The sequence below is a fragment of the Hemibagrus wyckioides genome, linkage group LG16 (assembly GCF_019097595.1).
Source record: "Hemibagrus wyckioides isolate EC202008001 linkage group LG16, SWU_Hwy_1.0, whole genome shotgun sequence".
Taxonomy (NCBI): Eukaryota; Metazoa; Chordata; class Actinopteri; order Siluriformes; family Bagridae; genus Hemibagrus; species Hemibagrus wyckioides.
In genome coordinates this window covers 9,503,685-9,516,577 of record NC_080725.1, presented here as the reverse complement: position 1 = coordinate 9,516,577, position 12,893 = coordinate 9,503,685, and the positions used below count along the sequence as shown (strand labels likewise).

Genomic DNA, 12,893 nt, shown 5'->3' with positions numbered 1-12,893 from the left:
CCGACAGCTCAGTGTGATTCAGATGGAGAGCATACTCAAGCAAGGTGCATATTGTTAAAAAGCAGAATGATTTTAAACAGCATATCGTGATTCAATCAATAAAGATGCTGAGTACTATTAAAGAGTGTTGACCTTTTCCTCACACTTACAGTATTTTATTAATAAGTAGGAATTGTCCATCATGTCAGCAATAACGTGCGGTGACGAACATGAAGATCTATGCTATTAATGAAAGTTCTTTCTTAACATGTCTACAAAACAATATCCCTAACCCCCAAACAGTGACTAGTGCACAGGCTGAAGTTCTGGTAGCCCAGAGCAATAACTCAGCATTCTTGATTCATGTTGCAGAAGAAGGCATGTTGTTAAATGTCAGATCTAGACAGATGGCCTGCAAATGGTGCCTCATTAAGAGAATGTTTTTGAATCAGAGAGAAATGAAGCCGCACGTCACTAAACAAGCGAACATCTCCAAACATTATTTTAGCACAAATCAAGCCGAATGCGTGCTTGATATGTTGGAACGAAAGACGTGGAGCAGCTGTTCCTCTCAGATGCAAGGCGGTGATACGCACATCTGGCTGAAACAATGATATATGAGACAGGCTCAAATACACAGTTCATAAAGCTGTCTGCTATGACCACGTATTGAAAGGGACACAGCATGACATTTCTCACACACCCATACCCAATTCAAGGGCAGTATGTGTTAAAATGAATCATTAATATCTGCTGCTGTGTGAAGGATCACTGCAAAAATAATGAACCTTGAGCCTGTGCGGTATCAGTATATTGTAAAACACTGCATAACACAATCATACTTTTAACTTGAAATCTGTATTCCCTAGATTGATTCAACAATGGATTAAAAATTTTATAAGCTCTTTTACGAGTTAACTGACCACTAGTAGTCATTAACTGTTAACTGATTAAATGATGGAGGGTGTTAAAGAAAAATACCAACATGATTTGTGGTGCATTATTGAAAAATTTGGCCTAGCATCTGCAATCTCGCTAATGCCCAGCAACTGGTGGACAGGTGTCTAAGAAAGTAAAACAAAGTGCTTAGCCACTAGCAAAAAAGACAGTAAATCACAGTGGTAGCCAATCACGGGTGATTATGAGCTCAGATATGTGGAAGAGGGCTGATAGCGCTTTGATAAGCAGCGGTTGGAAAAGACGCACTTGGTTCGCTTCACGTCGTTCTAGGAAAAGAACATGTTAGCGCTCACCTTCTTTTGGGTTGGTAGCTGAAATTGGCAGGTTACCAAATTAGGGAGAAAATAATATTGGGGAAAAGAACAGCTGGTTGTAGCAGATGTGGCAGTAATGTTTCATTTACCACTCATTATTAGCCCAACTTAAAACTAATGCAAATTCTATTTTCTACAGCTGGATCATCATTCAGACATAAAAACAACAAAATAGAAAAAAGAAAAGTCTCTAGCTGGTATGTTGCTTTTCAGATTTTTGTCATCAGACCAGCTAATAACATTTACCCAAAAAATAATGCAGCCGTATCTAAGCTGCATGTAAAAAAAAAAAATGTAGTTATCGTTATGGTCTTGCCCCCAAAAATCAATCACAGCTAAATATCTTTCTTTGTAAAGAAATAGACATATCTCCATGTGCTGAGGTCAGTCTGACTGTAACTGGCTGAGAAAACCTGCCCAAAAGGCACTTATGTGGCACAGAGCTGCTACTAATCATGCACTGTTGAAGAGGATTTTGTCTTTTGTCTAGTGATAGAATTTTTTTTTACAGTTTCGAATAGAAATCAAACTTAATGTAACTAAATTAAGTTAACTTTTTTTTAACCGGTGACATTTATTGAACAATTTCTTATTGGTGTTTCCAATCAGGTTTTCATTAACAACCATAAAACTGAAGACGGGTGAAAATGAAGTGCATGGATAATCTCTGATAATAAGCCTCAAAGCAGGACACGCTCTTGATTAAAAGTGTTCTGGACATCCAATCAGTTTTATGTCTCGACAAATGATGTTACAGCAAGTCATTTCCCAGAATCCATTTAGTGATTCGCGCTGAGCTCAGGCCACAACCCTTTCCATATGGATTAGTGAGGCTGGTGGGAAAAGACACAGAATTGGTTCTGCAATATCAGCTCGTGCTTGTGTGCAGCGAGGCATGTTGTAAATCAAGGCCTGCTCTATGACGTCTACAGGAGAATGACGTTACGAAAGGAATGAATTTCCAACGACGCGACTGCTTGAATGCAAATAACACTTGTTGACAAGATTTTCTGTCATACAGCTGATTTTAATTCATTAATTAATTCAAGTCTATTCGACTTGTTGCACAATTAGCAGCCCTGTCATTTTATAGTCAGCAAATGAACAGCTGTAATAAAACAAAATTCTAATATGAATACTAACTAAGTAATAAATTGCATGCACTGAATATGTGGTCAGACAAATTTTACGTATTATATAAATGTTAAATAAATATGTTTCTTAACAGAGTGTGAATTTATTGCTTATATTATTGTTGTGTTTTGGCTGCTCCCTGTTTGGGGTCACCACAGCAGAACATCCGTTCCACATACTTTGATTTGGCACAGGTTTTATGCTGTAGGCCCTAAATGATGCTGCACTCTCATTTTTACCCAGGTTTAGGACAGGCACCGAGAGCTCCCCCTGCCCGGGAACCGAACCAGGTCTCGGTGGATGCTGGACCACCAGGGACAAGATTTCATTGCTTATGCTAATTTAAACAGTTTCTAATGACTAGATTGAATGATGTAGAGTGAGCCTGATTAATTCACGTAGTATTAACTTAAACCAGTTACACTGCAAAAATCCCATGAGGAAGTCAGCACTGACTATATAACTACAGTATAAAATTTAGGCAACTAAAACATGCGGCTTAGGTGCAAAAATCTTTGTTTTTTTTGTTGATTTTAATCAGGGCTTAGAAAATATGAAAAATATTGACATTAATGTGAATCACATAGAACTGTTGTACACATTTAAATCCAATGAGCATTTTTCCCCAGTGTAACAACCAGTTCTTCTCATTTTTCAAGCTGGTTACATACAGTTTATAAACTGTTTTCTATGAAGGCTACATCAGATCAGTAATCTCACATCACTGTTATAAAAGCGTTGACGACACACACGGTACAATTGCTTTTCCCCAATTTCAACCCTAATACAGTATCATCATCTTTGCCAATTCCCACCCACCAGTGAGCTCTCTGCTGTCATACAGCAGCTAATAATCAGGGAAAATAAAGGCTTTCTCCAAAACCAGCTGACTGCATCTTTTGTAGCTGCTAAGCATGCTGCGTCACAGGTCAGCATAGCATACACAGAGGAAAGCCGTTATCTCCCTTCTTGTGCATACATGACCTTACAGACACCCGTGATAGGCTAGTGTCACTGTGATTGACAGAGCAGACAGAGGACGCCATCACCCAAGAGAGCACATCCACATCAAACAGTATGTTTGATATTATGAACACACTGCTAAGCCATACTGCTAAGCAAAACAATGATTTTTGAAGTGACAGTCTGTACTGAAAAAGTAATTCGGTATCTCATCCTCATCACCAAGTACTTCATCATTAAACCTTTAACTTGAGCACATCCTCATGGTTTGTTGTCTATTACAGGATTCTCCCTAGAGCTTTAGAGGACTTAAGTGCTGTCTGGGTTCCTGGCAACACTTCTAGTCAACCGTCTATTCTTTTGACCAAGTAACATATTTGAGGTTTAATTAAAAATATATTTACCTTTAGACAAAGAATAAACATGTTCAAACACATACACATTTCATATAAAGCTGCATAAAGATGTGCTCACATGTAACGTCTTTTCTTGAAGTGCTCAGCTTCTCTTTTTAATAGTAATCCTACAAAATATACAGTGAAACTGTGCTTTTGAAATTCTGAGATTCTTTTGGGATGCTCTCAAGTGCATTTTAGAGCAGCAGTTATGACCAATGCTTTGATCAGCATGTTTCATATGAAAACGGCAGTATGTGTGAAAACAGCTATAAAGCTAAGATAATACTTAGCTCAGTCGTGCTATTTTTAGGGCTTTTTACACTGCACGTAACCCCAGTTTATTGTCATTTTAAACCTACGTTTAACACCTGGTAGAGGAATGTTTCACACCTGCAATTTAAAAGCAGGACTAGTGTCGCTTTTTACCCAGGGGTATGAAACCTTGCCCTTACTCTTCTGTGGTGTTAAATCTGTTCCAAACATGAACAATGTGAAACAATGCTGTGTCAGGGCTAGATGCTTAGCATCAGACCCCCATTCAGAAACCAAACAGCACATGCCTCATATCATGTGAAAACCAGGACATGGAATCATTTCACAAAATGGCTCAGCAGCATCAGGGAGCAAATCAGTGAATCCTTGGTCAGGGATGCAACAATACTAAAATTGGCAAAAAAGCTGTGAAAGACGACAATACCTGCTCAGGCGCAAAACAGCACACCTGACGCTTTTTTCTCACTGATGAGAAAGTTGTGCTGCATTTATCCAATCATGCCTGCTAACATGGCAAATATGCAAATAAGAATGTAAACACAGGGTTTAGGAATGTATAGTGTGAAACGTCAGATTATGAATACGCAGGATTCCTCGTATCCTGTCTTATCTAGGCAGTTGACCTAAAAGTGTGACCTGCCTCTTCCTCCATGTGACCTAAAGGTTTGATCTCTTTCTTCCTCCACATGACCAAAATGCATGCTCTGCCTCTTCCTCTGTGTACCATGAAAGTGTGATCAGCTTCTTCCACCATGTGACTCAAGGCGTGATCAGCTTTCATTATTTTGATACACATATAAAATGAACAGAAGAGACATTGTGAAAGCCATGTACTATTACTCATAAGGGATTCAAACAAGGTCACCGCTTACCCAGATCTGCAGCTTGATTCTCTTGTCATTCTTATACACGGTCTTGACTTTGAAATCGATGCCAACCGTGCTGACGAATGCCGACGTAAACGAGTCGTCAGCGTAGCGGAAGAGGAACGATGTTTTGCCCACGCTGCTGTTTCCAATGATCAGCAGTTTGAACATGTAGTCAAAGTTCTGATCGGCGTTCTCTTTCTGTGGCGCAGCCATCTGTGCCAGGAAGACAGACTTCAGTGCTTCATTCACTTTCAAATGAACATTTTATCTGCGCCATTTCATCTGCATCTAATTGTACTGAACTTCCATTTACAGCAGTTAGTGAACACCGTGCAGACTGCTGCCAAGACCAGATTGACATTAATTAGAGATAAACTTTTGCTTCATGGACAATCACAATATTAAATGTTAAAGCTATCTTTATTGACCTTGTCAACTTTTTTCAGATAAACCTAATATACTAAACATATATCAGAGATCTTGACCAATTCTTTTCCATGTTTATATTTAAAAAGAAAAAACCTGAATATGTATGTAAATCATGAAAAAATTCAGCAGTAAATTGATATTCTTGCTGTCTTGGGTATAAATGTGACAATAGAATATTTTTCCAAGCATGGAAATTAGTAGTTTAAAAAAATCATACTTTTCATACCCCCCTCTCTCAACAATTACTATATATATTTGCACTTTTATCATCATATAAAAAGTACTGTCCACAATGCACAAGACAGAGCTTGCAGAACTACTCCTTGTATTATAACATGGTTTAAAACCATGTATATAGACAGACACACACACACACACACACACATTGTAGACAAGCTGAACCTATGTACATGCTCTATCTGTAACCGGAATGTCACATTTTTACTGTAACATTGTATTAATAGATAGCTATTTATAAATAGTTAAATGCTACATACTGCTGTGAGGAAAACGTTCACATGCACATAAGAAGCGAAGGTGACATGAACATTCCCCAACCCCCACCTTACCCTACAGATGGGTGGTTTCTGTTAACACTTGTGTATTATAATTAAAACTAACTGTGTTATCATTTTATTTTCCTTTCCTTACTCAGAGGCTGTTGTTGTTGTTTTTTTTGCATCGTGTAAAACGGGAACGTTAACGCGTCCTCTCCCCGTCTTCTTTTAATCTCTATTCAGAACGGAAACGTCTGACAAAACTGCAGCTTAAACCCAAAACGAGGGAAAACTAAGTTAAAAAATGAAAACGCTCAAACCTGCATGGATCCGTCCTGCCGCATTGCTACAGTGTATTTTGGTACAGGGGTTGAACGGATGAGGAGGGATGCCTGCCGGAGATGTGAGCCCTGTGAGGAGCGGCCGCGCTCGCGCTCTCCTCCACCTCCTACAGGCTCGAGAGAACGCGCACAGGCGAGCACGCGCGTGGCACGCGACCGAGCGGCTTTGCGATTATCGCCTGCGTCACTTCCTGCGCACGCAGCACGCTGGGAGGTGCAGTCTTTTTCTTCAGGCTGCGCAAACCAAACGCCATTATGTTACTGAATCAGCATGGTTTATTCATAAATCTGTAAACAGCTTCGGGGGCGAATGGTGGGTTCATCGGCTCAGCTTTCATGACACCGGCTCGCGTGACCCTGCTTTTCTGTTATGTAACTCTTAATGAAGCAGTACAGTCATACTAGAGTCGAATAAATATTTGGCTGTGACACAGAAACTTTGATATAACAGTAGATCGAGGAAGCGGACGTGTCAGTTCTTCTGTTTTTAATTGGTTTGTGCGAGCTGTCAATCTCGTGCAACCTGCAAAAGAAGGTAAACAAATATATAATAATACTGGATAACAGGCGCGTGACGCAGCCAGCACCTCTCTTATTCTAAAGCAGTCTGCTGTTAAGGTAGGCTAAATTCAATCAGGAGGCTATGGAGAGCAGGCTGTGATAAAGAGCCTCATCCATAAAACGCTAAAAAGCAATGTTTGCAGACTATTTGACTTCGTTTTAATCCTGCCCATCTTACAGGTCGCATATTTAAGAAGAAGCCAGTAACAGCAGGTGAGCTGCAGGAGAGTTTGTATACCGTATGTCAGTATAATATCTACAAATAGGCCTATGGCCTTCATGTCAGCAAAAGAAGAGTTTATTTGTGTTCAGTCCCGAAGTTCGCTACTAAACTCCTTTCTGTTCTACTGTAACGGCACATTTTGACGGAGCTTTTGAACACCTGACACTGTGCGTCCTTTGGCGCGCCCGCGCCCGCGCGTACCGTCAGCACCGGAATTACTGGCACCGCGTGTTAAAAAGAGAGATTATATCCCTTATCAAAAATATATTGTATTTAAAAAAACGTGTCAATTATTGGCACCATCGCATTTAAAACAACCAATAAACAATCCCTGCAGATCCTCCATTGTCCCTGGTGGCGTTATGACGGTATATAATATCAATGTCACTTCTCTGAAATATCATGAACATTGCGAGAAAATACCTCTCAGAAATACTTACAGACACTTTGAAGCAGCTGGTGTGGTGTTCAAATTTTGTCTTTAATTTTTAAAATTGTAAATTGTTAATGTTAATTTTTTTTAAATTGTAAAATGTCTTTTTTTAACAGATATAGAAAAAAACCTTTTTTAGTGTTAAATATTTACATTTATGGTACTTTGCAGATTTGGAAATAATTTTATTTGATTTTGGTTCTTAAAAACTAAATAAGAATAAATGCATAATGAATTTGTTTATTAATAATAAATACATTTTAGATTTATTATTATTATTATTATCATTATTATTATTATTAATGCACATATTGACCAGCGTCCAGTGTTTCTAGAACAAGCTTGGGGTTTACTCTGACTCTGACCAACATAAAGTGGTTACTGAAAGTGAGTAAATAGTAAACAAGCGTATTTTAATTTATAATAAGTTTTTTAAATGCATTACTACAGTCCCCTCTGCAAGTACTGGAACAGCAAAGCCAATTCTATTGTTTTGCTATACACTGAAGACCTTTGGGTTTGCAATCAGACAATAAATATGAGGCGACAGATTAAAATTTCAGCTTCATTTACTGGTACTTACATCTAGATGTGTTAAACAACATGGTAACCAACAGTGATCAAATATATTGAAACCACAAGCTGCTGGTTCACCACAACAATCTTTCTACAAGACTCTGGAACTGAGCTATACGGATGATCGCTGTTATTTCAGAACATATTCCCTCAATTAGTGTTTTGAAGATGGAGCTGTGCCCAACACATTACTCCTAAATTTTTCCATAGCTGTTTAATTGAGCTGTACTTTTTTTTTTCTTTTCAGTGTGTTCACTTTTCTTTCTGTTTTATTTTTGATGATGACGATGACGATGATGAAGAAAATTAAATATTCAAATATTTCATATTTAAAGATCATAGAAAGATTAACAGGTTGTAAAGTGTATTTATGATCAAGCAATAATAATAATACATAGCCTTTATTATTGAATTGAGTAAATGATGAGAATTGTTAGAAATGTCTGCATAAATGTGTGTTCGTATAAAATAATCTTTCTAATATCTGGTATATGTCCAGTCTGTACTTTCAGGCAGTGCTTTAGAAACTTGAGCCAGTATGGAGGACTCAATCGAGGTCATGCTCCAGGAGCAGAACTCTAAATTACTCTCTCGTTATCGGGACAACCGAGTCCTTGCATTCGCTGCAGGAGCCATCTTCTCTGGGATCTACGGCCTCTGGGCCATGTTCTGCCTGCCTGGGATGAAAGTGCCATTTCGGCTTAAGGTACCATTCTTGCCCTCCACAAAAGAACAGACTGAGAATGTGATGAAATTGCTTGAAGGGAGACAAGGTCGGCTGGCTGATCTGGGCTCAGGAGATGGACAACTGGTGAGTCAGAGCAACATTTCACAGAAATTTTTTCATCATTAAAGCTCTTCTACACTGGTGTATAAGACACCGCATAATATTATTTCCAGACATTTGTTAAGATTCCCTGCACAGTTTACTCGATTGTTTACATCCACACTGTTCTGGTTGCAGGTGTTTGCAGCATGCTCTGCAGGATTTCAGTGCACAGGCTTCGAGATCAACTCCATGCTGTTAGCCTATTTTCGAGGCCAAGCATGGTGGAGGGGGATACCACACACACATGCCACATTTGTTAAGCAGGATTTTTGGAAGGTGTTGGTGATTTTTGTGGATTTGTTTGATTAAATTTTTTTTTGCAGTGCAATAATTACTCTTCGTTCTGTTTTGATGCAGACTGACCTGTCTAAATATACAAACGTGGTTGCCTTCCTGACCCCTGCTGTGGTAAGTCCATGCTAAATAGCACTTTTAAAGCTGTTTCTAAACATGTCTGTGTCAGGAGTGTATTACAGAGGACTTATGCATTGCACTGTTTGGTCCACATGGGGGCAGTGCAGTGTCATATACGATTTCATCATTTCCTCATTATTGCATTACAACGATTGGAACGATTGAAAATAAAATAGGGATAAAATAGTTTAATAATTTAATTTAATAATTTTTTTCTCCTTTCTCTGTTTCTCTACTTTTGTAAAGCTGCTTTGAGACAATGTCCATTGCAAAAATTACAAATGAATAAAATTGATTTTAAATTGATATGTAATTGATAAGTAATTGACATTCAAACAAGAAAACACAAAAAGTCTATTTGTCCAGTATGCAGTGGTGCTTTTGTGTTGATTAAATTTGCAGTAGATGACCAGATTCTGGAAATTGGTTCCATTAGGTGCATTAAAATACCAAAATCTTTGCAATAGTTTACCACTTGAGGAAGGACGTACTAGAAGGGGTAGATGTAAAGGTCCTTGTTTTGTCCAGTTAAGTTTTTTTTTGTTTGTTGGTTTGTTTTGTTTTAATTTTCTCTTTTTGCTTTTAAGCTTCACTTTTTGCTCATAATCATTCTGATTTGTAGCCTGACAATTAGAGTCCTCTAAATCACCTGATTTAGATGATTAATGACCTACTGAACATTTCACATTCTTCAAAATCACTTTTGATTATCTTTCAAATTCCAGACCATTCACATAAAAATGTAATAAATGTCATATTTCAGAAGGAAATAGTCTTAGCTGTATGTTATTTGTCATTTATTAGTTACTAGTAAATTTCAAAACACAAGGTAGATTTATTTGGCTTTTGTCGTCCTGTTTGAAAAGGTAGAAAGCTGGAGTGAGTATTGTAAATGGAGTCATTGGATAGTGGCCATTATCCGCGCTGCAACAGTTCAGAGTAAGCAATTAGACACGCAAAGGCATACATGTCTGGGCCCACCTGAGTCATAGGCCACTGCAACATGTATAGTTGATCCACCTGCTAATGACCAAGACACATAATCTACTTAATCCAGGCACTGGACTAGTGTTCTTTATATTTATACTCTACTAAATGTTTCTTTATATCTCAAGTGAACAATCCCATCTATTCAGATAGTTCAATATTTGTACTCCTTTTTATTTATTTTTCATCTATTTTTAATATATTTTAATATATATATATTTTATAATTTCTATTATTATTATTCTCTTTTTTTACATCATGAGGAGAGACACTTAATTTCGTTAAAGAATCTATCTATCGATAATCCACTTGTTCTGTTCTCTAGTATGCAATCAGTGTACTGTTGCACTGTGTACTGTGCAGGGATCCATTAAGCTGTCCAAACCAATTTTATTCTAATATCTTGTCAGATGGCTGATCTGGAGGTGAAACTGCTGAAGGAGCTTCCTGTCGATGCCCGGGTGGTGGTGTGTCGCTTCCCATTTCCACACTGGCCCCAGAGTTGCACTGGTGGCTCTGGACTGGACCAAGTCTGGGCTTATAATGTCTCAAAGACAAGAGACACAGACTCCTCTTTGAAAACACATCCCTGAGCCAGCAGACTGATTTAAAGTTGTTTGTTTAGTAATATTGTCTTCATAATGACGTTCATAATGAACAAACAGAGTGCTTCTTGCATTGAATGTGATTTTTTTTTTTATTGAAAATTAGATCAGAAGAGCTTACATCCTTTTGAGCCAGGGTTTAGACAAAAGCTCAGCTGAGATCATCTCAGTGACTTGCTATGACTGCAAGAGTCATTAATTGACATAAACACACTTATCTAATGACTCAGGACATATTACATGATATATAAAGATTGGCTCATAAAAAAACACACTCACAGGCATACAGTTTTCCTCCTGCTTATGTATATTTTTTGAGGTTTTGGTTTGAGCTCAGCAGAGGTTTTAACAATCCTGGAATTTTAACCTTTCTGGTGACTAACACAGACTCATGTTACAGTCATATGTTATAAATGTGATTCCTCAATCCCATAGTTTACCCATTTACAGTCAGCTGAAGAAGCCTCAGCAGTGTTTATCCTGGCTGCTGATGCCTCAGTGATTTCAACAGCAGACAAAAATAGAGATTGAACATAAAGCAGCACTTGGTGGTGTGCTGTTTTTAATTCTTCAAAATGTTGCTGTTGTGATTGTAGTGACAGTTTAGCTCAAAGCTAAGCATTTCGCTCACATGAAAAACTATGCCATAGGAAATAGTCTGCAATGTATAATGTGAATCATCTACAGCAAAATATTTGTCAGTGTAGCAGACAGTAGCTGAACATTTGTAGTGCAGTACTTGACTTGGACTGAAAGTTTTTTCAATAATAGGGTAGTTTCTTATTTTATTATAGAACATCATTTATTATGATCTGACAAAACAGGACTATGATTTCTACAATGTCTGCATTGCTAGTGTGTTCTGTATCAATCTCATCTGATAATATTACATTGATTTTTGATATAATTTAGGGCTACATACATTAGAGCAGTATATAGTGCTGTACATTGCATTATGTAAAAAAAAATGTTTTTTTTTATTTTTTATACAAAATGTTTTTTGAAATTTTATTTTATAGGCCACTGGTTCTAAAATGGGTTCTTAATTAGGCACCCCCAGGGGTCCATGAAGTGTAGTCAAAATGCCCCTCTTCTATCATTATTATTAGTAGTAGTAGTAGTAGTAGTAGTAGTAGTAGTAGTATCATCATCATAAATAATGGCATGTCTGACTAATCAGTTGAATTAAAACCATTTAATCCTAATCTTAATAAACTAGTATAAATAATTTAAGTATATAATAGTATAAAACTATTCTGTGAATAAAAAGTGCAGAATATAAAAATAACAGGCTAATATTTTAATAGTTCAATCAAGGTTATAAAATAAATCTGTGCTCTCGGGGTTCTGGTATTTGTTTAACAGTTAAACAAGAGTTACAGAGTTTGAGAGCCACTGCTATAGGCTTGCCATCATGGGGTTGTTGTGAGTTCAAATGGCAGCACTGCTAAGCTTCCACTGCTGGACTTTTGAACAACCCTTAATCCTCAACAGGTCACTTGTATAAATGAAATATAATTTCGTTTCGTAAGTCGCTCTAGATAAGAGCGTCAGTGCTGTAAATGTAAAATATGTTATCTTACATTGGCATCACAGCCATTTCTTCTGTAAGACATGGCACTGTCTCTGGCCATCAAATCATTCAGCAGTTCTGTTCTTGTGTGTCTTACTTCGTGTTACCCAAGGTTTACACCACAGGTTCCCATTTGGTCCTGGAATACATCCTTTCCTGCATATTTTAGTGTTTTCCACGGTCTAACACACCCAATTCAACTCAGGAAGTGTTGTTAATGAGCTGATTAATTGGATCAGATGTATTGGGGGGATGGGGTAGAGGGTTTAATGGGAACGAGTTAAAAAAAATTCAGCCATGGGGTTTAGCTGTAGAGTCGTCAATATACCACATGGTGGCGCTAAAGGGCTTTCAACCCACCACGGCAACTTGAGAGGTCCTCTGAAACTCCGGCTTGGTTCGTTTATACTGTATAACATAATTGAAATGTGAGACATGCTCGCAATAGCAGGAAATGCTGCTGTCTGATACAGTATATATATATATATATATGTGTGTGTGTGTGTGTGTGTGTATATATATATATATATATATA

General features: G+C 37.7%; 1 protein-coding gene and 1 pseudogene across 1 annotated transcript in view; one reads left to right on the top strand and one right to left on the bottom strand.

The window, feature by feature from the left end:
* Positions 1-6,296, bottom strand: part of LOC131366920 (ras-related protein Rab-3C-like) — a 25,718-nt gene extending 19,422 nt beyond the window's left edge. Inside the window, exons 1-2 of the mRNA XM_058411943.1 lie at positions 6,137-6,296; positions 4,894-5,103 (exon numbers count right to left, since the gene is read on the bottom strand). Of these exons, the coding sequence (XP_058267926.1) occupies positions 4,894-5,103; positions 6,137-6,160 (234 nt within the window). The 5' untranslated portion in view covers positions 6,161-6,296. The remainder of the gene's footprint in view (positions 1-4,893; positions 5,104-6,136) is intronic.
* Positions 6,195-12,893, top strand: LOC131366921 (ATP synthase subunit C lysine N-methyltransferase-like; annotated as a pseudogene).